The 27,996-nt window shown below is 36.7% G+C and overlaps 1 protein-coding gene across 2 annotated transcripts; it reads right to left on the bottom strand.

Annotated features, from left to right (window-relative positions):
• On the bottom strand, positions 1 to 27,004 carry LOC145675722 (leukocyte receptor cluster member 1 homolog). 2 transcript variants are annotated; one of them, XM_081746342.1, is made up of 4 exons: positions 26,711 to 27,004; positions 26,136 to 26,248; positions 13,007 to 13,106; positions 1 to 2,883 (listed from the first exon to the last, which is right to left on the bottom strand). In XM_081746342.1, exons 2-4 carry the CDS (start codon positions 26,156 to 26,158, stop codon positions 2,041 to 2,043), a joined length of 966 nt encoding a protein of 321 aa, XP_081602468.1. In that variant the 5' UTR covers positions 26,159 to 26,248; positions 26,711 to 27,004; the 3' UTR covers positions 1 to 2,040. The 2 variants fall into 2 exon arrangements, with proteins under 2 accessions (XP_081602468.1, XP_081602469.1); XM_081746343.1 differs by lacking the exon at positions 26,711 to 27,004 and adding an exon at positions 26,397 to 26,530.
• Positions 27,005 to 27,996: the final 992 nt, after the last annotated feature.

Below are 27,996 nucleotides of genomic sequence, written 5' to 3'. Positions count from 1 at the left end.
TACGAAGCGGGATAGTTTTATAATCCTATCAATAACAACTACACAAAACAAACACATAAATAAATAATAAAGGTCGGTAACAAGCGTTTACAAAATTTCAACCATTTTAAGACAAAGTCATAGTCACAATTATCTAATTCTCCAGATAAAATTATTAGCAAGGACAAATCAGCCTATGAATAGTCAGAATATCCCGCTTGGTAATGAAAGGGTTAAGAGAAATGGAGGAATATATTGATTAGTATTCAAAATGAAGCACACCATTTAATGTAAATATTTACATTTTTTAAATAATAATACAATTTATCGTCGTTAATGAATACAGTTGTTCTCAGGATAACAACCTGGTGAAGCGAATGCCGTCCAACGTTCGAGAACTGATGTCATTGTTCACATCATCAGAGTACAATATGAGACAACCAAACATAAGCAGTCCTGTACATGCACTATTATGGAGAAAATGGAATGTGATTGATGGATGGAAATGTCCCATCAATTGTCCAAACTATGGCCTCATTCTCATTGGTCGTTTATGTAAATTCGTGGCAGGTTCTGATTGGTTGATTATTTATCTTTCATTCTTAATTAAGGAAACCCATGTTTGGCTAAATTGTAGACCAATGTCCTGTTACGATTGCTGCCGTCTTCCAGTATTGCTATTGCTTCGCGGACTTTTCTCTCCCAGTAGTCGGAACACCTAGCTAATAAAATAGCTGTGATTGGTTGCCCACTGAGAGGAGCATCCTGGGCATTCAAATTTCCAGAACGAAAGAGACTTAACTATCTTTTGGCTATATATATATATACAACGTATCTTCTGCATCAAGAGCACGAATTTCTTCACGAGTCACAGCAGCATTTCCGCCTTTATTAAAATAAAACTGAAAATGTAGCACAGTTTTGCAAAAACTTCACTGTTCTTTACAGCGCAATACTTTACGTCTGATTACAAGATTTCCACGACTTTTTGCGCCATCTACTAGCTTCAACTGTCAGCTGCCAAATGACGTTACCCGCTGTGATTCATTTACCCTGAGATTTAGAACAGTAACACCATCTCGTGCGCAAAAGGCTCACTACTTTTTAGACTACCTGATATTCTCCGCGAATCCTAATATTCTATTAGACGCATCTAAGATAACCAAAATAAAAGAGTTTGTTTGTCTGTGTGCGGCCTGAGGACCAGACGAGTGGACCGAGAGTTACCAAATTTGAGTCACGGGTACCTTAGTCCAGGTCGCAGACCAAGAAGAGTTTTTTTTTCTCAAATTTCGAACCAGGGGCTCTCAGGGAGGCAGTTTATCGGGACATGTAAAAGTAGTAGAAAATGACCGATATTAGTGTCGAATTCATAGTTTTCGCGCTTGCTGAGATCAATGGTAACACTTCCATTAGTGATGACTTTCAAATTCAGCTACCATTGTATGCGGCCCGGGGTTCACCTGCGAGGGGTGGTTACCGAGACATGTCAAAATAGTCCAAAATGAAAGATATTAGTGTCAAATCCATAGTTTTCGCGGTCGCTGAGATGAATGGTGATACTCCCACAAGCGTTGACTTCCAAATACAGCCCCCATGCGAAGAATGGGTATTTCAGCTAGTTTTAAAAAATTGGAGTATTCTTTGCGGCGAATTTCAATCGTGCGTCCAGTTTGTTCGATACAGATTTTACTCCATTCACACGCAGTATATTACACTCCCGGTGTTCTATCGTAACAATGAAACAAAAACAAACAAACAATCAGATCTTACATACGAATTCAAACAACAGACCATTCAAAAAGAGGCCACAGATTGACAGCTGATTAGACTTTTTCATCCAGCAATCACATCCCTTTTTTCTATGTCAATGCATAAACAACGAATGATTCTGTTTGGTTCTCTTATACTATATCCTGTGAAGAAAACAATGTCATCAGTTCTCGAAACGTTGGAAAGCTTGCAGTTCACCTGCTTCTTATTCCGATCACATCATCAGGAAAGATTCAATTATATCAACACTGTTACACTTGTATTGTACAAAACAATAATTCACTTTCACTAGGTGAAATTCTGACGCGCAAGATGTGGATTGAACTGGGAATTATATTTTTGAACAATAGGAGGTGGCTGGTCTTTTGGCGCTTCTACTGGGTCTCCTCGTATTTTTGCCAACAATGCTTCTGCCTTAGCCCTTTCTTCGCGCTCTCGTTTCAGCCTTTCAGCACGTAACTGTTCAATAGATATTTTTGGTTTAGGCATCTTTTCACGGTCACTGTCACTATTTGAACTGTCACTGTCATTGTCACTGTCACTAGACTGATTGCTGTCAGAACCGGAAAAAGAATCTTTGGATTTACTTCGATGCTTATTGCGTTTATGTTTTTTATGTTTATGCTTTCTCCGTTTCTTCTTCTCTGACTTATGATGTTTATATTTCTTGTCTTTTATACCACTAACACTAGCACTGATTGTCGCAGACACCTTCTTCTCAACTTCTGGTTTCTTTTCACTTTTAAACTCTTTAAAACCTATATATCGTTTAATATCATTTAAAGGATCTGTGAGAGATTTTGTCTTGAGGCTAGCTTTGCTCTCTTTTTCAGTTTCACCCTCTGCCTTACGATATTCTGGCACTTTGTCATACCAAGGAATGACTCCTGTAGCCTCTACGGAATTCTGTCCTAGATACGTCAAATACCCAATGCTCTTTTCGTACTTTTCTCGTTCTTCTTTCTTCTCCTTTTCGTGCTCTTCATTGACACCACTTAATCTCAAACCCTCTTCAATTTCACTGAAAAAGTTGATGTGACGGGATTTCGTACTCTCTGTAGAGGGTGCAGCTTGGTTTCCTACTTTCTCACGTGCCTTCTTTCGAAGTAAATCTGTTCTTGCTTCTTGTTCCTGCAAAGAGAAAACCAATGAAACGAATTCTTCATTCTGTAATTTATAGTAATATGAAAGATAAATTACAGTAGACTTACGAGTAACCGGCCTCATGTGGCGGAAGTGCAGGCCGGATAACAAAACAGCCGGACAGGTCCAAGTTTTGCGAATAGTCTCCTTCATGGTCACTACAACTTTTTTTCGTTTATCACCCATTTTCAAATCTTCACTGCAGTACACTTAAAAAACATTAAGCATACCCCAAGAACGATTTACTAATACAGTACAGTACGTACTGTACAGTTATAATCAGGAACAGCAGCAAGAATACTGTATTGAGGTCCGTTATACACTGACGAAACAATGAACAAGGAGCAGAACGCTGCTCTTGTCCTGTCACAACTTATATTTTGCACACGATACGTAGGAAGATCGTAGCAGAGGAGCGCTTTCAATTCCTTGTCAATGTTGCCAATCCAACGCCTTGCCTTTCTCAATTAATTACGATAAAAGAAAACAACGCTGGATACTATAGAGGCCTGATAGTCGCGAGCCGGATACTTGGGAGTCTACTGTATTCTAAAAGTCCTACATGATTTCATAGAATGTATATTTAATATTACTGATAATCAAAGAGTTACTTGTCAAAAAATATCCAATTTCAATTGAAATGTGAACGTTTCGGCACAATATTATTTCCATCCTCAGCACGGATCCTTTCAGAAATTCAAACGTTGCTTCACGAACTACAACACCGTTCTCTATAGTTTTCTTTACCTAACTAAGGAATAGAATTCAAACAATTGGTATGTAATATTATAGTTGGAAGTTTTAATAAGCCTAAGTATGTTTAAGAGTAAAGTGAAAATAATAACACCGGTATAACAAGTGTAATTTCTAATCAATGTTCATTAACCATGAACCGCCAACTTCTCAGAAACAGATATTATACCATAAATGTACATGGAAATTTAATTTAAACAATACGTTACGAATTAAATTAGGATTAGGAATTAGATTTCTGGGCTGTGGGCATCTAAGACCATTTAGCCCGTCATGTATATGCGGGATGACTTCCCTCGGTGATTACATTATCCGATGAAAGGGAAGGAAGGAAACGGCCTGGAACCATTATGTCAGGTACCATCCCGGCATTTGCCTAGTGTGAATGAGGGAAACTCAGGAAAAACCTCACTCAAGATGACTGGCCTGAAAAAGCTGTTACACTTTTTCCATTCGGGAATCAACCCGGGACCACTCGCACCCAAGGCGAGAGGGTTGGCGACTACGCCACGCGGGGCTACTTAAACAATACGTATTCGTCTTATACAGACTGAAGGTAATGGTGGGTCCTGCGATATTACGGACACTGATTTTCCAGGTTTGCAGTTCTTAGTAAGACCTACGATTTTAAGGTCATAAATTTCAAATTTGCTAGTTAGAAGATAAGAATTTCTAGCTACACTTTAAATTTCATCATTTTATAAATGTATGTTTATCAGTGAAGTAAAAGCTAGTGAGACTTCATTTACTTTCAATCGACAGCTTTACAGGATGCCAGTTACGCACACGGAGAGAAGATACAAAGGAGAATTTCGTTGAAAAAAGCCTACTGGAAATTCATAGTTACGGTATACCAGACAAGGTAATCAACAGCCATGTACTTTGTCAAGCAACGTAAATTTTCTGAAAGGATCCGTTACTGAGAGTACCAACAACTTCAGCCGAAGCATTTAGGGCTGAATCAAAATTTAAGTATCTTTTGATAATTATAACCTTAATCAGTTCTCGCTAAATGCTTTCGTTAAATCTTTTATCAGATACAAAGACGAAGTTTTGGGGAAAAGAAGGAACGGTATACCAGACAAGGTAATCAACTGCCATGTACTTTGTCAAGCACCGTAAATTTTCTGAAAGGATCCGTTACTGAGGGTACCAACAACTTCAGCCGAAGCATTTAGGGCTGAATCAAAATTTAAGTATCTTTTGATAATTATAACCTAAATTAGTTCTCGCTAAATGCTTTCGTTAAATCTTTTATCAGATACAAAGACGAAGTTTTGGGGAAAAGAAGGAACTAAATGTATGTCCTAATGTGCTATGAACTTTCTCGTTCCCATTTCTTAAAGTAAATCATATCTTGCTCCAGTTATTACTGAAATACTTTCGTATTTTACGGAGTACAAGAAGCACCTTAATTTTTAAGCATTTTTTTGAAAAAAATACCCTAACATTTTTACCACTTTTATTAGCAAGTCTTAGCAAGCTTGTGAATCCCCGTCGCATCGGTTCACTGCTGCTGCCAGTTGAATCCAATGTTGCCAGAGACAGGTTTCCCGAGACATCGAATATATGACCATTTTTAAGACTGGCGGGAATTTTAAATCAAACTCTAGACATTTTTATATTAATTTCGAGATAAGACGCACCTGAAATTTGGAGGCAATTTTTCGAAGAAAAAAGTGCGTTTTGTAGTCTGTAAAATACGGTATTTATGAAATATCTGATGGGCCGGCTCTACCATATGTGCAACACTTGCATTTGCACGGGGTGCCAAGTTTTGAGGGGAGGCAAAATCTGTCGTAACTATATTACTGAAAGTAAATATTTCTTGTTGGAAACAGATGATGGTAGTTAAATTTACTAAGCTGACCTTCTATTTGAATACTACATTCATAAATCATGTTAAGTCGCATTAGTTTAAGGTCACATGGACAGTGCTAAAGCATTTGATCAAACAAATCTCAGCATGAATTGCTTGATTGGTTGTCAAACACAAGAACTCAATTCTCGAAAAGTAGCGAACACCTGTTCCATTTAGTTACTTTTCACAGTTTTGATACAAAAACTAGTCTTGTCTTTGTCACAAACAAGTTCCTCATCATTGAAGATGGAAACAAGTTCTTTTTTTAATTTTTATTTTTTAACAGATGTAGAAAGAAAATCAAGACATAAAGATAAAAGAGCTAATTGCTCTGGAACTGCAAACTGATATATTGAGATTGAAACTCATATTGAATTCCATAAGAAGGATTACCATCTTTCCTCTGCAAGTGTGTGTTTGCTTTATCTTTCCTTAACATAATAGATTATTATTTAATCTATTATGTTAAGGAAAGATCAGACACAAAGATATTGTATTTGTAATGTTTAGGCCTTTCTGAGTACGTGTGCTGTTTTCCTTTCCTTAGTTGTTCAAGATGGGGTAGCATATTTAAAATCCTGGCTTTTAAGATTTGTTCTTTCTGGAGATAGAGACGGGAAATGTTAGCATGGGCGGCAAATTGCCTAGGGCCGGCCCTGAATATCGGAAAAAATAAATTACTCTTTGTGATTATATTAACGAAAGGAGGGAACAACTGATTTTTAATACACCAATTCTCTTTATCACTCTTTGTGTATCATTGAATTCGCTCCTATAGAGGAGTTGGTGAGTTAATAACCGGTTATTTAACGACAATACAACCGTCAGAGATGTTCTGAATATGGACACTAGTTTGTCTAAGTACAACAGGAAGTTGTGGTACAAACCATGTGGTTTGAGTGAAAGGACATCGAATTCAAGTGTGAGACATTGCATATCTGTTCTGGGATGGAACGTCGAAGATCCTGGATCACAGTCCTGATTCAGCCATGATTTGTTTTTATTGTTTATGAACTCTTCAAGAGAAGTAAATTACGTCATATTGTACGGATATTAATTTCTTCATACATTCATAATATAAACAAAATCGCCTGAGCAAATTTTATTACGAAAATTGTCAAAAATAAATAAATAAAATAAACTATTGCTGAGAAAACGGTATTGCCATTTAGCCAGTATAAATGAGTGAAGAGTAAGGGCGCCATTACAATACGCACAGGTTTTTCTTCATTTATGATTATTATGTTTAAAGCACATTCTGATTTTACTGATTTACTTTCAAATCTCATACATGTTATTCCACTGACGTTTAAGATTTCGAGCAGAAAGGTGCAGACAAAGTGGAATTCATAATAAGCAAATCAAATTATTGAGTTTAAAATTTAAAAACAAATAAATCAACAAAAATGAAAATAAATTTCAGTGGAGAACGCGTTATGTTTTGCATTTACAAGCTTACATTACACATCTGAGTTCTTTCACGACATAACGCGTTCTCCACTGAAAAGTTGGCAACTTAAGTGACCTATGACCTTGCTTGTAGCACGAGTTCATTTTAATTTCGACTACACGCGGATGAATTTATTCAATTCAAATTTAATAATATCCAAAGAACACTGAAACTGTATGAGTGAATTACAAAAATTCGAGATGCAAGGTAAGACGGTTCTCAACAAAAGGCCCTACTTTTCTGAGAACAAATGAAAAGATGGGAGTTAAACATTCCACGGTAATGCCTTTTAAGCTAAAAAAAAAGACGGATGACGATGAAAATGCATGATTGTGAAATTACATTTTTGTGTTCTCCCACCGGGAATCGAACCCGGAACCATGCGCACAAAAAAAAAAAAAAAAAAAAAAAAGCGGGGAGGCCCCTAATTTTTTGGGTTATAGGCATGAAACTATGTTTCCAAGAAATGGGAAAGTGAAGTGAGATGGGTTGTTGCATATGTCGATAATATTTTAACTCTCATAGGAGAAGGTAGCAGATGACAAAGACAAATGAAAAGTAATATTGCAATAAACACATGAACCAAATGATGCAACAACAATAAATTAATCACAGACAACTATTTACAGCCTTCTAAAAGAAAAATTGGGAAGGGATCTGACAATAAACCATTATATAATGTCGTGTACATGGTTAGGGAGAGTTGTTAAAGAAATGTATCACGACAGAAATGCGGTCAATGTTATGTCAATGTTTGTCATTTTTATTTACCACGTCTTGGAAACGATGTCCTTCAAATGACTCTTAGCTGCTCCTTCCTATACACACTCAGATACTTTCTCGGAAGTCACGGACAGTATGTTACAATATTTCCTTATCAATGTTGCAACTTCGTTCTTACGGCAAACTTCATGTTCTCTAATTTACGGGACTTATTCACGTATGCTTTGGATTTCAGGGGGTCTCACAGTAATAGTTAACAGATGGGTTAGGTCACGTAACCGAGGAGGCCAGGGTATGTCAACATACCGGGAAATGACATATCCTGGTAAAAGTTGACGAAAACAGCCATAGAGGCTTGCGACATGTGAGCTGTTGCTCAATCCTGCTGTGACCCCATTTCTTGTTGATTAATCATAAGCTGACGAAATTCTGATTGAACAAAATTCTTCAACGTTGTGGTATCTATACGAGGATAGCAAAACATATGTATATTTATACAGGCAAGCAAATTTCAACCTTCTGAATTCAATTTAAATTTTTTTTTTAGTTCACTGGTGAAAACGAAATATATATTGCCAGATACTACGTAAATACTTTTTAATTAAGCTATTATCAATTTTTCCCCGCCTCTAGATCTAAGTGTGACTAACTACCTGAGTGAAAAGCAGAAAATGGCCAAAAACTAACATAGCATGCTTTGCCATTATCGTATTGATTTGATTCATAAGGTTGAAATTCGCTTGCCTGTGCAAATTAATGTAAATATCGTGTTTTGCCATTCGCGTATAGATACAGTGATCAGAATTCAATGTCACACATTCCACGGATCAATGCTTAATGAATAAACTGACAACACCTCTTCGATTGTAATTGCGAATACGATTACTCATAGGAGCAGGTTGATGTGATCTAATTTTTTTAATCTGTGAAAACTTACTTATTTATTCTAATTTCAAAACCGTCTGACTCCTCTCCCAAATCCTGTACCTTGCTTTACATCTTCCTACACAACAAGAAAAGACCGGACCTTGTCAAAGCCACTCACATATACATACACAACGACCACAGTGAAGCCTCCCCAAAGGAAGCTTGTCTCCTTCCCTCAAATAATAATAATAATAATAATAATAATAATAATAATAATAATAATAATAATAATAATAATAATAATAATAATAATAACCAAATTATACACTGGGTAAAGCAGCAGAACATTCTTCCAACCATTGCGTGACTGGCAAATTGACGCTCGTAACCAAGACATTGCCTTACAAGTCGTAGCCTATAGAATATCACACTACAAAGACTGCACTTAATTTAAAAAATGAACTGTGTGCATTGGTAGCTACCAGGACTATCAAAACATGCTTGAATGTAGTTACAAAGAATATTAAACTAATCATTACACAATTAAAGAGTAAGACAAACTTCATCAATCACGTTTGAAAGCAGCGCTGCAAGTTCTGTTTACGTGCTGTTAACAAATGAGAGCTGTGGCGTTGCCACGTCATGTCCGTTTATGTTTCACACCTTCCCTGTATGTTCCACTTCTTAGTATTATCTTTATGATGTACTTAAAAAATAAACCAAAGATTGTCAATGATTTTATTGACCTGGTAGTGTCAGAATGTCATTCGGGAGGCCGGATTCAAAACTCTAGATTGGCTACCTTGACAGATTCTTTTACGATTGTTCTCTAGTCATCAGACGAATGGCGGAGTGGATCCTGGTAAAGAATTAATTTTTCTTTCTTCATCCCTCTTCGTAAGCCAGTTGACGATAGTTATGCTTCAATAAAAATGTGATTCTCTATGGTCAGTGTTTTATGTATAGTACATAAACTCATTTCAGCTGATGAAAAGGAAATTATAAGTCTGCAACGTGATAATGTTTCTGTAGTCTAACATGCTTGTTAATTCTTCTCGGGCTATTAGCCAGGTGAAGGTACTGACATCCGACGTTTCGAATGCAGACATCGCATTCATCTTCAAGGATAATGAAGGGACTGGAGACGGGAGCATGTATATGGAGTGACTACTTAGGGGCAGAGCTATGAATGGGGGATTGTGATTGGCTGAGGGAAATGCCGGCTTCTTATTGGCTGAGGGACGCTGGCTCCTCATTGAATGTTGTTGTGGTTACAAGAAATTGCTTTGTTAAATGTCTGTTTTATTCCTGACATGCTCTCGTCTCCGGTCTCTACATTACAATCCTTGAAGATGAATGCGATGTCTGCATTCGAAATGTGGATGTTAATACCTTCAGCTGGCTGACAACCCGAGAAGAATTACTACAATCACGTAACCAGAGAAAATTCAGTTTTTTCTTCTTTCTTTTGTTTATCACTTGAACCGTAGTCTGAGGTTGCTTTTGTCAACAACTACGCTCCGGAAAGAACAAATTCGAATATCAAAAACTAATGCTTATATGACTTTAAATTATCCCCCTTACCTTTCCTTCTCTCTGTAGGTTCTTTATGAGAGCCTCTCTGAGCATTTGATGTTGAAATGCATCCAAATATTTTACTTCTCTGTTTTTAATCGCGGTAGATGAGAGAAGATAATTCAGCCTGATTTGAGTTTTGTTTTAGTCGAATGTATCTCCCTGTGTTTGTGTTATGAGTGTGGATATTTGGCGTGTGGTAGTAAATTGCCATTTCAATATAATAATGCCACCTAGCAAGCCTAGTACCAGTACAGACGGTAATGACAGTAAGAAAAAATGTCAGGTGTTATACAGTTAGACAAGAAACTTTTTTTTTTTTTTTTTCAGTTCCTAATACTTTAAAAGACTTTCAAATAACGCCGTGCATAAAACGGTTGATTTTGTAAAGAATGAAGAGTTTATTGCTGGTTCCTTTCTACAATGTCGCGGATATGTGCTGAAGGAAAAACATCGACTGAATACAGGGAGAGCCCTGTTTTACATCTCCGGGGAAAGTTCATAAAGTTCCAAAAGGCGTGACGAACCTTGACAACTTCGAAAAATGTTTATTGCGACGTTCAATTCTCGTACGTATGACAAGAGACAATCCAGTAACTAAAAACTTCAACAATGTTACGCGTGAAAAATATTAATTACAATGGTACTCTAAAATCTATGATCAGAATATTATATTCTGATCATATTACAGAACAAATGACAGATGGATGTTTCTAATGAAGTGACATAATTGTTGCTAGAATTAAATTTCTTAGCGAGATGCAAAATCTAAAAATTTCTAGGGGTGAACGTTCCGTTTTTTATTTGGACAAAACCTGAATTGATCAAAATCATTCAAGGAAAGACATCCGTCACGGAGTCATTCAGATATTTTATTTATAAATTTATGCATATTTCTGGGGATTACCGGTATCTATGGCCTTAAGCCCATCGGCGAGAACACTTTTCGTGAAAGGAGGAAGGAAGAGAAAGGGTCCTGGGACTTGTATGTTAGGTAGCACCCCGGCATTTGCTTGGTGCGAATGAGGAAACTCATTCAGGACGGCTGGTCTCAAAAATCTCTTACACTGTTTCGATCAAGTGTCTCCATCAGAAACCGCAAGAGGATCTTTTCTTTTCTTTTGATCTCAGGAATCACTTCTCGAAGTTTGTCCACATGTTCGTGTTCTGTTCCAATTATCAGAAGTCGATTTTGGATTCCAAGTTGGCAACCCTGTATCTCGAAACCGAAGCTGAAATCGAGAAACTGCCAGAGGACTTTTTCTCCCGTTTTTTTATCTCAGGAATCACCTCCCGAAGTTCGTACCGACTTTTTCTTTACCCGTTGTTTATGTATATATATATATAAAAGCTATCGAAATTATAAATATTAAATTGCTATTAATAGGGTATTGCAAATGAAACGGAAATGATATTTTTTTCGTTCTGGTTCCTTTAGAAACTGAACGAAACAGAGTAATTCCAATAAAAATAAAATGGTTGCTCGACTGTCAGTTTTTTAAATGTATTTATTTGTTCATTTGTTTCCATCAAATGACCTGCTCAAAAGTATCACTTTTTGATACCTGCCACGATCTTGGATTCATATTTATTTTTCTTGACTCTGACACGGGAGAGTTTGTAATGGTGTCAGAAAACACGTTATTGAATAATTACTATGCAAGATAGAAATGTATGTATTTTACTACCTTAAAGCAGAAATCCTACCCTTTGAGAAGACACAGATAATAATGTTTTAGAAAATGGAATTTTAAAGACCTCAAATATGGTCATTCAAATTACGAACTTTGTCAATTTTGAAAGCCTGTAAAATCGAAAAAGTCTGAAAAAACAGGATGTGGTTTACTGTACAAGAACTATTGATCTATTTGCAGTTTGAAGGAATTTTAGAAATAATTAAATATAGCTAGGAATGGAAGACCCGCCCACCAATTATTTGCCCGAAAATTTAAGTTTTAAAAATTACTAATTTCAAGGTCAAAGTTCTAAAAAAGCCTACATCCTTTTATTAGTACTGAATAGGACAGGTTTCACACTGATCTGCAGAAATCTATTTTCCTGACTTCTCCCTGACTTTTGGCAGGAAATTCCTTGACTTTCATGACAGGTGTCGGATGACGTTGACATATAAATAAGGAATAAATAACGGTGAATATTTATATATGAGAACATTTATTCTATAGAGACAAATAATAATCAATTGCTCATACGTACATTCCACTTACCTCCCATAAAAATCTGAACAACGTCCCATACTGGGATCATTAAGCTGAAATTGGTGTACAATTAATGTTAGAAAAAATATATTTTATAAAATTTTCCTGATTTCTAATCTTTTTCACTGAGTTTTCTTGACCTGCACCATTTTTCTTGGGTTTTCGCTGACTTCCCTGACCAGTAGGAACCTGTAGGAACTGTTATTTTATTGTGTGGTTTACACTAATCCACGCATTACAGGCTCTCAACTAGCTTTAAAAATAATAAGCACATAAGAAATATTAAGATTTCAATAAAGCCCTAGAAGGTAGATGATAATAAAAAGCATAAATAATTTTTAAAAGGACTGAAAAGTTACTATCATCAATATAAATCTGTGAAATCTGTTGCAAGCCAAATAAATTACTACTTAACATAAAATTACAATTTCAATGATAATTTTACTAGGAATTAACTTGTTTGGCTCACTATTTTTAGCAGGTCACACTCAGTGTAAGGTAACCTTTGATCAAAACGTTATAATTATTTGACGGTCGAGCAACTCCCTCCAGTGATTTGACATGGAATGGCTCTCCACCTACTTCGTTCCCCCAGAAGAGGAAGGAATAAGTGTGGCCAGTAAGCTTACAGCTAAGCCTGTTACTTACGGTACATCAGATACTTACAGCTAAAAGTATTCGCCTTTGCCTCTCCTTTTCTTCTTCTGCGGCTTGTGCTTCATCGCGTCGCACGCGAGCAATGTTTTCCTTAGTCCGAACATGCCACCTGGAAATAAGAATTGAAGAGTAAGAATCATGTGTACGCTGAAAACAATAACAATAATAATATTAATAATAATAATAATAATAATAATAATAATAATAATAATAATAATAATAGATAATTTATCATGCTGTAGGCTTGTGTAGATTTTACCTTCATACTTCCAAATACGGCCTGCGAGGGCTACTCACAGTGCAATCATTAACAAGCAACAAGTGACAATAACGGACCAGATCGCGGTCCTCTCTCGAAGATCCAAATCTGAGTTAAAATACAGGTTTGAAATCTTACGTAACAGGGTTTTTGAAAGTAAACATAAGGAGTAATAATATCCACCAGAGTGACAGAAATATAATCAAAATTTAAAGTTAATACGTTAAATGTAAAGCAGGAAAACCCACGCATGGGGGGATGAATTTACTAGCTAGAATATGAAGAGCGAAACATAATGCTGAGTTCTGAAAATAAAAAGTCAAGATATTCTATAAAATTAGTTGTGGGACAAATAAGGTAAAGCTGAAGGATATGCAGTTAAATTTCTTCTGTTATCCGAATATCCCACCATTTTTTATTTGAACAATTTATTCGATTTTGTTGAACATTCGAAGAACCCACTATTCGAAGAATGAGCAATTCGAATTTTAGAAGCACTAGTATAAGGTTAAATTTCTGATTCTGGTAGCAGCTATAATTCAGCGTGCATGGTAGTAGTTGGTTCCACGTCGATTGGTGCTTTCCCTTCCGCATGATTTGACAGTTCTCCACTCTTTCCCTGATGGTCTGCAGAAGCATCATGATTACTTGGAATATATAAACGACTTGTTGCTTGCCATGGTCCCTTCCATCAATAGCTCAGGAATCTTTCTGCACATGTAGACATCCTTATGTTAGCGGGTGCAGAAACAATCCCGACAGTCGAGCAATTATCAGACTTTCAGAAAAGCTAAGAACGTAAAGTGAGTTTATACAGTCCGCAGAAAAAAAAAAAAAAAAAAAAAAAAAAACCTGCAACATGAGCATGTAAGTTTATTGTGAAACTACGCCCAACAGCGCATGGAATCAATATAACGTCTAAATGGCACGAATCACGACAGGAGAAACCTCGGCGCCCTCCTTTGCACACTTATTTGGAGCAAAAGACTTCGTCGTTTCACAATAAACTTACATGCTCATGTTGCAGATATTTTGCTGCGGACTGTACATAGAAATACAAAAATACCTAATTCGGTTGATTGCTCACCACTGTTATATTACATAAATACTTTAGACAATCATTTCCTACTGGATGTTCTATGACGTCACAGATTGTCGCTCGGTTTCTCAGCAAGCTCCTCACACGTAGCAAGAGGGCAGAATCTGGCGTTGATAGAAGACAGTGGTGACAGGCAAACACGGTACAGTTGGTGGTATTACAGATACGCTACAAGTAGACTTATGACTAAATCGAACACTGCCAAACATGTTTTACTTCATTCCACCTACTTCTACTATCATCGCTAACGCACCAGCTTCAACATCGACCCACCCATTGTACTATCACGCCACATTCACAAATTTGGCCCAGCCCGGAACGAGGTTCAGCAAACTAATAACAATAATACAAGAATTTTAGGATTAAAAAAAAAAAAAATGCAATCTTGGCCAATAATTCTCGGGTGTTTGTGCAGAGGGTGTTAAGTCACAAAATTCAATTTTCGAGTTTTTACTATCACTGGAAAGAGATTTTTTTTCTCTACACTTGTGTATAAGAGGCTAAGTCAAATTCGAATAAGTACCGAAGTTATTAACTTGTGTTTTATGAGGTAGTTCAATAAATTTCGAATACGGTTGTGCAAAGAGTTGTAAGTCAAGTTTGAACTGACTTAGCACTCTTTACCCTCACAGTTTGTCCCAAATGTGTGTGTGCAAAGTGGGCTAAGTCACATGTAAATTGACTTAACCCCCTTTTCCCTAAGCAGAATCCGTTCTTGTGTGCGGAATTGGGTAAGTCACACGGGCGTAAACCTTATGCCTTTTTAATAGTTACGCTGCTGCTGACCAACAGATGGTTCTCCTATATCACACCTTATGATCAGTCTACATAATTATTTTTTTGAAACTGAAGCACTAGTCTGATCTTCAGAATTAATTAGTTAAAAACTTGAAAATGAATATTGCTTACATTTGAATAGTATCTAATGAATGAAATTATAGAATAAAAGTTATACTAAAGTTTGTGTAAATTGTTATTAGTTTTAACTGTTTACAAATGCACGAGTATTCGCTAATGCGTTTTCTACTGAAAGCACGTAGTCTTAGGTGTGAGTAATTTGCGCACTCGATTTGATGGAAAACTCCAGGGGAAGGAAAATACTGGCCTTAATGCGTATGCAAGAGCAACCTGCTTATCAACAACAAGATTCAGATGAAAATGACCTAACCTTTTTGCATCATATTTAGTATTTTTAACATTTTTCTCCGTTTTCGTTGAATTTTTTAAGTTGGTTGGTCGTGACCGAAGCCAATGCGTTTGCTTATAAACAATAAAGCCACCAGCTTGTTGTATTAACCAAGAATAATGGATGTATGCAATAAATGTAGTGTAAAAAACAAATTTGATGTTTATAGCGAAATTATAGTAACACAGAATTTTTAATTATGAATATAAATTAGATTAATGAATGTCATACGATGATAGTATGTTGCACTACTATAGCCTATGTTGAGCACTGAAAGTATTCAGTGGTAACTTTAGGGGCACACGATATTTTATATAAAAGTGTACAATGGTAGTGAAAAGTAACTCCCTTCTTCTGAAGAATCAATGCTAGTGATTCTGAGAGTAAGTCAAATAGTTCATTTTCACGCCTCGTTTGATATATGAGGGATAATTGAATCAGCTAATCCTACTGACTGAATCAAATCTTGCCTAACTTAACCTAATCTAACCTCTTGGTTGTCAACCTCCTTGTTCTTCGATAATGTCCAAAAGATTAAAAGGCAAGATTAAAAAGTCATACAATGCATTTGAACTATTTGATTTCAAAATTTTGACAATAAAGATTTCCCTCGAAGGCAAGAAAAGTGGTTTTTGACCGCCAATACTCATTTCATATTTTCCTTTTCAGAATGTCCCTTTGTACATCTCTTTAAAAAAAATCGGTACCGGTGTTTGCTTTTATCAGTGTTGCCCATTCTGTTTTCATATCTCAAATCGTAGTAAACAAAACAGAAAAATATTGTTTTACCTGGTATAGTTTTATGCAGGGGCGTCATTTAGGGGGGGGGCAGGGAGGGGCATTTGCCCCCCTGAGATTGAGATTTATATAGATTTTATCAATAGAGCAGTAGTAAATGAGTGAAAAACGCGAAATTTTACTTATATCGAGGGGTTTTGCCCCCCCGCAAGCAAAATCTGAAATGACGCTCCTGTGATGAAGATTCAAAAACACAACTAAATGAACATCATAGGCAAGCTGAGCTGGCCTACCAGGCTAAAGCTAGAGACAAGGAACTATCCAAACACGATCCAGGAAAGAAAACCGTAACTTTTGACATGCAGCAATGCCTACAAACACCTTTGGTTAAAAATTCAATAGCGTTCTATAAGAGGCAACTATGGACTTTTAACCTAACATTGCACGATTGTGATGATGGTCAAGGTTACTGTTTCATATGGCATGAAGGTTTAGCTGGTAGGGGGGCAAATGATGTCGGTTCCTGCTTGTACCAATTTCTTCTTCACTACTTGAACCCGGATGTCAGACATGTTACAATGTATTCCGACACCTGCAGTGGACAAAACAGGAACAGCCATGTAGAAGTAATGTGCATGATTGCTTTGCAAAATTCTCCCCATTTAGAAGTTATCGACCATAAGTTCCTCCTACCAGGACATACTCATATGGAGAGCGACATGGATCACAGCTTAATAGAAAAGAAAAAGAAGAAATTCAACGGTAGTATTGACCACCCTCATGATTGGGCGCAACTTGTCAGACAGGCTGGAAAGAGTAAGCAGTTTCTTGTGAAAGAAATGTCCTGCGAAGAACTTTTGAACTTCTCTTCTCTTCTCAAGGGCCCCCTCCAACTCCGTACAGTTTATGAAAGTGGTTGCAAGATAAAGTGGCGGAATATGAAGTGGCTTCATTATGAAAAGAAGAATTTGGGAATAATGTATTATAAAACTGGCTTAAATGAAGAGGAAGACTTCAAGCAAGTTAGTTTCAGGAGAAGAGGAAGGAGCTCTACTCTTGACTCCAACTTTTACGTATGATGGGCCAGTACCCATAACCACCGAAAAGAAGAGAGATCTTCTTGATCTTCTGCCATTTGTGTCAAATGTATTTCACGATTTTTACAAATCTCTGACAACAGCGAAAACGGCACGTAATGTCTTGCCGGACACAATGGGGAACGTTTCAGAGCCTGAAGAACTGTAACTTCAATTATTTTTTTAGTTTGATTCAAAAATGTATGTGTGTAAGGCAGATAGAAAGTGCGTGTCTGTATAATATGGTGTAGGGGTAAGTCAAATTTTCAAAAGTGCAAAACGGTATAAGTAAGAATTTTTCAAATGGTACATTTTTGTTCTCTTATAAGCATAAAACGTATTACATGACATTAGCGATATAATACACACTGTTTGTACACATATGTCTCTTCATAAATCTTATATTAAAGTAGTTTTTACTCGTCATCCCGATTTAGCACGATTTTTTAAACTTTCAAATCAATTTTCCCAAAAAGTGTATTTTTTGACTTAACACCCTCTGCACAAACACCCGAGAATTAGTTTTCGGATCAGGGGCCACAAAATTTTTGAACGGCCCCTAAATCGAGTTTTCGTATTTTCTACGGAATAAGCCACATCATACTGAGTTAAGTGATAGGCCTAGTTTGGGTTTGACTACACTATATGTAGTTCTCCAGATATAACGCCTACAAGAAATTTTTTGATTAAAATATATTGGATCTTTTGATCCAAAACTAAATAAACGAGAGCTGGTACTTCTCTAGAAATTAATTATTGGTTACAATATACGAATGTGTTTGATTGCACCTTAGGTACTTTTGGGACAAAAAATACAAAACAATCTTACAATACAGAATAGAAAATAAATTCCTCTGTGCCTTCTGCGATATACCGAGACGTGAAAGTACCGAAGAAGGGTAAAAGATCTATAACAAATTACTGAATTGTATAAGAAAACCACTATATACGTGTAGGTGTTGTGCTGAATATGTGTATCCCGAACTGGTGATATGACTACAATCACACACTGCAATATAAGTCTTTGCTTAATGCTTCATTGAGGACTCCATGATTCTGCATTCCAAAATGGCATCCAGTTATTTGCTTTTCAGCTACTTTCATATTCTTTTATTTTATTATCGTATTTTGCTTTCCTATCCGCTGCTTCCTTCCGCTTCCCATCTGATGAAGGAGCCATGACGACTCAGTTGCAGATCGCTCATCTCCGGCGCGAAGGGTCCCTCGTTTGATCATTGACCAAGCAAGTTTATGATGGACATTAATCATACCCATGGGGTCCTCCCGTTTCCTCCCACATTCTCATTAAATGATTTTTTTTTTTAATTTAACGTTCCACGTTTACGTCTTTTAACAGGGTGTCTACTAAAATTCCAAAATGAAATTTCGTGACTTCTTCGTGACCTTTTCTATACCAAATCAAAATTTCGTAACATTCTCAAGAGGGAATTTAGGTGCGAATTAAACCGAATTTTCATGCATGCGACAGAAGCGTGCTTTGCTTGCGATTTGGTAGCGTCTAAAGCCTATCATAGACATTTTTGGTGGTGAATTTTGACGTGTTATAGAACAAAATTTTCCATATACTGTACTTATATTTGTACAGCTAAAAAAATCGTGACACAAAAGCTAAATTTCATTACTTTCGTGACGTTTAGACGTCCTGTTTAAGCTAAAGGAAAGGGGACTCAACTTTAATGTGCTTTAATCAACTTTAATGTCCCACCAGGAATCGAATCTGGGACCACGTGCACCATAGGAATACGCGCTAGTCACTTACCAGCGAGGAGGACTCCCACAATCTTATTTCACAAATTATTTCATAATGATTCACTTTCATCAATTCACCCTAGAGGGCACAACCATAGGACAGAAAACTAGAAATTTCTAGGTCGTATTCTATCTGATAAACTATTTAGCGAAAGAGCTTACAGTTAACTTTTATTAATGTGCATAATTGTGTTTTCACTTTCTTTATGTAGTTACGTAAAATGGCAAAACAGGGTATCATTTAACACAAGTTTACTGAAACTTTCTAAGTTCAACTGATAATAGTCAATACCAGTTAATGCGTGCAGCTGGCAAACCACGCATCTTCAACGAGAGCTCCTTTCATTACTCGACACATATTACTCCAGTAACCCACCTCTAGCCAGACACATTTCAGTGTGTTATCAATAGCCTGTACGAATCAATAGCACGAGTAAAATTTTGCAGTTTACGGGAAATAGCGAGTTGAGGTTTATAGTACGATTGGGCAAAACCGGTTTTTACAAAAACTGGAAACCAGTTTCTAGAAAAATCGACATTTCAGTTTTGTTCAAAAGCCTGTTCGGGTTTTCACCGAAACCGTTTTCTCTTTTCCCTAATAGGTTTGAGTTTTCACTGAAAGTAGTGCGATTTTCGCCAACGCTGGTGTCCTTTCTTGTTCTTATAGCATTCATTCCCATACAAGCTAACGAAGCAAAAAAACTTTTGTTAGAAAACCCAAATCGAATTTGACAGAAAATTTAACCGGTGTTTGAAAGTGTTAGAAACTGAAACCGAAAGCCAGTTCTTGTTTCCACCACTACTTTACAGGTAGTGTCCTAGACAAACAAAGCCCATTCAATAAATAATCGAAACTATGTTTTTGTGGAATATTACAAGCACCGAAATACCTACAATGTTGTTATCTTTAAACCTAACCTCTCTCCCTTACCTTCACTGCAGCTACGCAAGCGCTTGAAAAGGACACTGATTCCACAGGAAAACAATTATTTTGGACGCGTTCGTAAACACTTATGCATCACTGAATAGATTTCCTAGTTATTCTGGAATTTCGATCCACTTAAAGCATCTTTCAGTGGGCGAAAGATTTGGAAATATGAACCGAACTTTCATCTTCAGTGACAATACGATGAAGCAATGCTTCATTGTCCGCTTCATACCGACACAAAATCTCCCCTCTCAAAATCTACATATCAACACGTTTTTCATATCCGAATCCACCTCGCGTACACGTTACTGAACGCCAGTATTTCATGAAATAACATGGGGAGCTGATCCTGCACTTATCATCATCTGTGCAGTAATTTCGCATACAGTGATACGCCGGTTTGCCGGGATCAAGTTTTCCATCTTAGCAATGTTCTTTCCGTGATTGAAAAAAAAAAAAAAAAAAAAAAAAGTCCACGACGCGGACAATTTTAAACACTGGTTGTGCCCGGTTTGAACTCAGTCTCACTTATGTTCAACTCACACAGTTGTCAATGTACTGAAGTGTCATACGGAGAAGAATTTCTATTGATCTAACAACTTCACTTAACTGATATGTAACGATACTTTATTGCTCCAGCTTGGAATAATCTTTTTATGGGTGCCACTATCCTATATAACCGTTCCTCAGTGTCACGTGCCCGACGCATTCATACCAAACGCAGCTATGAATAGCTCCACGACGACGCCACAAAACAATAAACCTATAACATTCACGGTCGTATTTTAGATTTTTTGTCCAGTAATTCCAAAATAGATTTCCAGTTATTTATTAAATAAACCTTGTACCTACCGATGAAAAAGCAATCACAAGAGGCCTCAAGTAACCTTCTGGCACGCATAGGTGTTGATTATGTAACTGCATATGCGATGATGACATATCTCATTAAGAAAGTTTCTTACATCATGACGGTAATGGCCTAGATTCTACGCAGCGGACAACAGGGAAGTTACTTACATTATGAAAGTAGTGGCTCAAACTAGCCATCTGACAAGAAAGTTTCTTACATCATGACTGTAATGGCCTAGATTTTACCCAGCGGACATCAGGGAAGTTACTTACATTATGAAAGTAGTGGCTCAAACTAGCCATCTGACAAGAAAGTTTCTTACATCATGACTGTAATGGCCTAGACTTTACCCAGCGGACATCAGGGAAGCTACTTACATTATGAAAGTAGTGGCTCAAACTAGCCATCTGACAAGAAAGTTTCTTACATCATGACTGTAATGGCCTAGATTTTACCCAGCGGACATCAGGGAAGTTACATTATGAAAGTAGTGGCTCAAACTAGCCATCTGACAAGAAAGTTTCTTACATCATGACTGTAATGGCCTAGATTTTACCCAGCGGACATCAGGGAAGTTACTTACATTATGAAAGTAGTGGCTCAAACTAGCCATCTGACAAGAAAGTTTCTTATATCATGACTGTAATGGCCTAGACTTTACCCAGCGGACATCAGGGAAGCTACTTACATTATGAAAGTAGTGGCTCAAACTAGCCATCTGACAAGAAAGTTTTTTACATCATGACTGTAATGGCCTAGATTTTACCCAGCGGACATCAGGGAAGTTACTTACATTATGAAAGTAGTGGCTCAAACTAGCCATCTGACAAGAAAGTTTCTTACATCATGACTGTAATGGCCTAGATTTTACCCAGCGGACATCAGGGAAGTTACTTACATTATGAAAGTAGTGGCTCAAACTAGCCATCTGACAAGAAAGTTTCTTACATCATGACTGTAATGGCCTAGATTTTACCCAGCGGACATCAGGGAAGTTACTTACATTATGAAAGTAGTGGCTCAAACTAGCCATCTGACAAGAAAGTTTCTTACATCATGACTGTAATGGCCTAGATTTTACCCAGCGGACATCAGGGAAGTTACTTACATTATGAAAGTAGTGGCTCAAACTACACAACTGAGAGAAAGGAAGTTTCTTATATAATGACTATGGCTCAAACTACCCATCTGAGAAAAAAGTTTCTTACATCATGATGGTAATTACCCAAAAGTTACTTACATCATGATGAAACATGAAGCGAAATAGTAATACGATAAACTAGGAAACTACAAATTGAAGTGTACCATTTTTGTAGTATGCCTACAACCTTCTCGGAGTGGGATGGCATGTACCAAACTAAACCCGGAGCTTTTAACAGCTATATTAACACTCACAAACTAATACACCTATGTACCTCATTATTCTTAATCTTATGTTTACTAAATCAGTTTGCTTATAATATTTAAATCAACTAATCAATGGAAATAATAACAAAATACATATACAACGTTAAACATGAAATATTAATAAAAACACACATACACATCTTATATAAACCGCGCCCCCGATGCTTATCTTAAAGTTTACAGGATTAAATGTATTTACAATTTTTTATAGCCCACTAATTCAAGAATGCGTTAACAACTACACTACCCAGTTTGCACCCATACATTCCTTCATTCATAAAGTCGGTACATGCTAGCAATTAAGTCATCTGTAAACATACAAATAGCGTTCAAATGCGTGATTCATTACTATATAATTCTAATACAAAGCTAGCTCGTGGGATCGTCTAGCACATGCTTGGGTTTTCACTCGCAATTGTCTCTATTTTCACACATACTACCGTCGCTAACACGCCTAGTCTTACGAACACAGTACTTCACATTCGCCCCTGCTCTGAGATGAATAGATGCAGAGCTAGAATCTGTCTATTTCAGGTGTGCCTTCGGAATATATGCAAAACATACTTCGGTCCCAATCCCCCCACCCTCTGACGGAGGAAACCCTCCTTTTGCTTAGCTTAGGAAAAAGAAATGAATAACCTCAGCTATGTAGCCAATTTGTCATTCAGCCGTTTAGTCTTGACGAGTGAAGATCGTAGGCCACTTAGAATGGCTAAGAAGCAGGGTTGGCAAAAACCATGGTTTATATATATATATATATATATATATATATATATATATATATATATATATATATATATATATATATATATATATATAAGTTCTTTTGGTTTAAATAATTTGCTCTATGTGTTTAAATTACATATGGACAGAATTAAGTTTGTTTCGCCTTATCTTGCTATTGCTCTGCATATAAAATTTTAAGGTCTACGTATCATAATCAGTACGCTAAAACTGAGGTATTAAATTACAAATTTAGTACGTACATATCAATCAATAAAATTAACACAAAATCCAATCCAAGCTAATGTTGGAAGCTACATAGCCAGGGTGATAAATTTTGCCAATTTCGATCAATATATTAAAGCAACCTTAGCTTCTTTATAAAACAACAGGCAAGCAGAAATATACAATTTGGTTTGTTTCGTATGTTTAGGCTTAACATCTTTACGTAATATGGAGGTTATCAAGACTTTCGCTTAAAGTGACATCCGAACCGTTACTTGGTTAACACTTGAAAGAAGAGTTGAGTTGATTTTAGTTTAGCGTCCCTTTCAGCAGCGAGGCTATATGAGACGTGGACCTACTGATTAACGTGGAATCCGAACCACATGAGCTCCCGCCGGGAATCGAACCCGGGTCTCCCACGCCAAAGGCGCGTACGCTAACCGCTTAGCCACGAGGGAGCTCGCACTTGAAAGAAGAGTTGTGGTTCGACCGAGAATTGAACATGGGACGATTTTATTAAAAGGTGAAAAGGAGATAAAACTAATGCAGACGGTTTGATATGTGGAAACATCACCATGAAGTTCACACGATTTAAAACATTTCTTTTGGCTTTAAACCAGTTGTTTATAAATAAATAAATAAATAAAAGGTTTAAATCATGGTTTAAACCAGCCCACCCTGCTAACAAGACAGAGCACACCGAAGTCCGTGATATAATTCATTGTGGCAACGCTTCCGCATCCAACATTTTGAAAGATCTCGACCGCAGCAACTTGTCCCTCCTTTTTCGAGGAAGGAACGGGAATACACTCTTCGACAACAGCGCCAGTAGGGGCACAATCGAAATAGAAAGGTTCTAGCTTGTAGTGACAACATAAAACAGATTCGTGCGTGCTTTTCAGACTTGTTGCTTTTATCGCACTTAAGTTTCCACGCATATTATTTGTCAAATAAATTTACATTTATATTATAAATCTGCATGCAATCCAAGCATAACATCCTACTAAAAGATGAAAAACAGCTTCTTAGGCGGTTTCCGTCAATGTTTGCAAAGAAAGACTGTAGCTATTGATTACCATAAATTTTCATGAGAACCATGGATTTTTGAATTTAAGTGATACTTGAAGCTTATATGAGAACCTGTTCCGGTTACTGTTCTAGTATAACTAAAGTCTTACCAGGTAATCTAACCGAACCTAAACTAACCTAACCTAACAATTTTTAATGTTTTAACTGCATTTTTGTAGATTGGAAATTGGAGGGGCAAATCTAAACTTAAACCCTAAAAGTTTATTTATACAATACTGTAGTAGAGTATTGTTCAAAGTGCTGGTTGGAAACACAAAGTAGGAATTTATTGTTTTCGTTATTTTCAAATAGTGCCTAATTTGCAAAACTTAGCTAAAAGGTACCAATTTAGCACAGATTAATACCTTACTGAAGAGCAAATAATATTTGTGATTAACAATTAAGGGTGAACGACAGAAATGAAAGACGAGTAATTCTAGGTACGGCAGGCCTATATTATAGTAATAACAAATAAAGGCATTTATTCCGAAGTTGGGCGTCCGCTTTCGCCACGTTTTTTCGCTGTTATCTCCTTTGCACACTTTCTGCAATGTGTTACTGGGTTCATTAATCCGTGCTCTTCACAAACTTTTAAAAGATTTTGTTCGTTATTAACGTATTGCTTCACAAATGTTAAAACTGTTAGTTCATTGCCCTTGTACATCCGCCATGTTGATAACATAAATCCTCGTTTCTTTCCCATAATGTAATTGTTTGGTTACCTTGCGCCAAGTAGTCCCTCCGCTCGCCGTATAGTTCCATGTTTATAACCTCTTATATATAACAAATAAACGGATTTTTCGAGACTCTTATATATTATCAAGCACACAAACGATCAAATTATCCATATCTTTCCTGTAAATTTTAAAAATTTTGCTGGAAACGGACGCCCAACTTTGGAACTTAACCCCAAATAAATAGTAATACGAAGTTTAAAACAGGTTCATGTGGATCTAACCTAGGGCCGACATCTGCGGAAGATTAGCCCAAACTTTAATTGTACCATTAATCCAATCTCTTGTCTTAATGTTCTCTCCGAAGAGAGGTTATAATTGCTTCTCTAGACACCACTAAGCCAATAACACAAAGGTACATTCTATTGATACGAGACTAGGTCTTTCCCTAAAATGTGATGGAGGAAAGAAGGTTGAAAACTAGGATATGGACGAAGGGAAAGATCTAGGATTAGAATTAAACATACCTTGTCCAAGTAATATTTTTTGACTGTCAATTAACTTTCATGATTTTCTGTACTTATGAATTTAAAATAAATGAACTGACTCAAGCAGACGGTTGCACTAAGTAGAAAATTTATAGATAAAATAGTCTACAACGGGAAATATTTTTGTGAAGGAGTAAGAGTGTGAATACAAATAACAATATATTGAAATGAATTTTGACTAATAGTGAAAGTATTGTATATGTAAGTGTGCTCTTCCACCATCCTCGTTTGTGCACATATCCCCCGTCGCTGACGCGCCTGTTCCCTACGGACGTACCACCACGCTACCGCTCGGGCTCCCTGCTATGCTCCTGCCCTGACTCGGTTAGATAGCGTTCGTGCTTTCCGTGACCATCTAACACCAGTTGGTTCGTTTCATGTACTGTATTTTTTATGCCGGTTGTCCACACTGCATTTATACTGCGCCTTCCTAAAATTAGCCTGTAAGTAGTAACGGAGCTCCTCATTTAGTGCATGCTTTTCTAAAGAAATACAAAACGCTAACCTAACCTGAAAATGTAAGAAAAGTATCAAGATTTGATAGTGCCATCTGGTCCAATAATGCCTAAAGTCTACTAGATACCTACCTTTTTTTCGGAAGTATATTCATCCTACATCACAAAATCCTCTGACCTTTAATAACTTTGATTCAGATGTACTACTTGAGGTTTATCCGTAGCACCACAACCAATTAATCCAACTGTAAGACAGAATAGATTACGTGAAATTAAAGAAAACATAAACAATTAAAGATCATACAATTTTCTTCTTCAACATTTTTTCTTTGTTTTCTTTCTTATTATTGATTGAAGTTTTATTGTTCAGATACAGGCCTGGATCCCAATTACCTATATTATTGATTTTTGTCACAATAATTTTTCTGTAATATGTAGTTTTGATCTATAAATTGTTGAAGAATAATCTTACTCAAAAAAACACACACAGTAACACATATTAGTGCGGACCACGATTGTCATTTTTTGAATTTCCCTTTCTTCTTCTATTTTACTAACAAATTTCCCAAGGCAAGAAATACTGCTGGTATTTAGGCCTACTTAATATTGTACAGTATGTATATTTTATTATTTATTCAGGTTGAGTATAAAGTTTATTAAGCGTAGTGAAGTGTTACCGGTACAAAGTATAGCATGAGAGTTCTTACCAGTTCACGCCGTGACACGAACGTTTTGGTATCTTACCAAACAAAAATTTAGTATTTATAATTGTATAGTTTTAAGATTAAGGGCACTTTAGTAACGGTTTCCGTCAACACAATGGAACCTTTGCGATAATCGACATTATAATAACTTTTAGTTTGCTGTTGACCGAATTTTGCGAAGACAGGTACGGAATGACCTCCTAAAGTAATAAATAAAAGACACTAGCAGGGAATAATTTTAGCGGGCGATGGCCGCCGTAAATTATATGTTGCCGTCATTGAGATAATATAAAGCATTAGAGGTGCCCTTCACTATGTCACAGTGTTGATTCGAATGTGCTCTCGATTGTAGCGTTCGATTCGTCATAGCCTCTCCCAAGATGACGTATTACGCAAGTTTCAATCAGCTGTACGTTTTAGAAAATACTATACTTTCTACTGGCACACATATGCCCAGCTAGTTATCTACACCTCCGCCATACATTGTATTATTTGTCATGTTCTTCAGCGCTCTGCTCTTGTGGTATTTAATTAAGCTTAATCCCTGCAATGGTGCAGATGTAAGCGAAGTGGAAGTTAAGAAAATCTGTGGAAGACAACTTGGAAGAAGTGCCTAAAAATTACCGTAGATTTTGAACAGTACCAAATGTTACAACCCTTTGCGTTATCCGCTCTAAGCTTTACGACACTAAATCTGAAATTATTATTTTAAAAGATAAATCGTAGCGCCTATGATTTTAACTAACAAATTCCACCAAAACAAAAATAATCATATACTATATACGAAGTATAAATTTTCAATTTGCTAGAACCGTCCGTTAAAGTGAAAGTGAACCCATTTACAAATATACTATTATTTTTGTACAGAATATCGATAAATAACGACTTGTATGGAATATCGGTACTTTTGTACAGAATATCGACTTGCATGAGAGAAAGGCCTATTGTTCCTTGAACAGTGAGTGAGGATTATTTTTTGCAGTAATTGCCATCATTAGCAATTTTTAACTTAGGGCCTACCCCCTCAACATGGTGGAAAAACTACAAGGTGTTTGCATGCGCATGTCGCCTGGAGCGCTGTTGTGGCTGTGATGTCATCTGGTTTGCAAGAGACAACGGGAAAAGGCGCGGCTTTAAGTGACAAGTGGAAATTACTTAGAGGCAAGACCCGGATTCGAAATCATGAGGGAGGGGGAGCGACAGAGGTGATCATTTCTATCATCGTTTCCTTCTACATAAGATATTGAGACAAAATTTTCCTCACAGAGGCAAGCATGTAACTCGAGAAG

Source organism: Thermobia domestica, chromosome 18 (genome assembly GCF_964235325.1).
Source record: "Thermobia domestica chromosome 18, izTheDome1.hap1.1, whole genome shotgun sequence".
NCBI lineage: Eukaryota > Metazoa > Arthropoda > Insecta > Zygentoma > Lepismatidae > Thermobia > Thermobia domestica.
The sequence above is the reverse complement of the archived record's forward strand: the minus strand, read 5'-3'. Positions and strand labels throughout refer to the sequence as shown.

Coding starts and splice junctions, on each gene's coding strand:
- LOC145675722 (XM_081746342.1), bottom strand. CDS start 26,158: ATGAATATACTTCCGAAAAAAAG. Junction 13,107..26,135: donor AATATACTTCCGAAAAAAAG/GTAGGTATCTAG, acceptor TCTTATTTCCAG/GTGGCATGTTCGGACTAAGG. Junction 2,884..13,006: donor AAAGGCGAATACTTTTAGCT/GTAAGTATCTGA, acceptor TTCTCTTTGCAG/GAACAAGAAGCAAGAACAGA.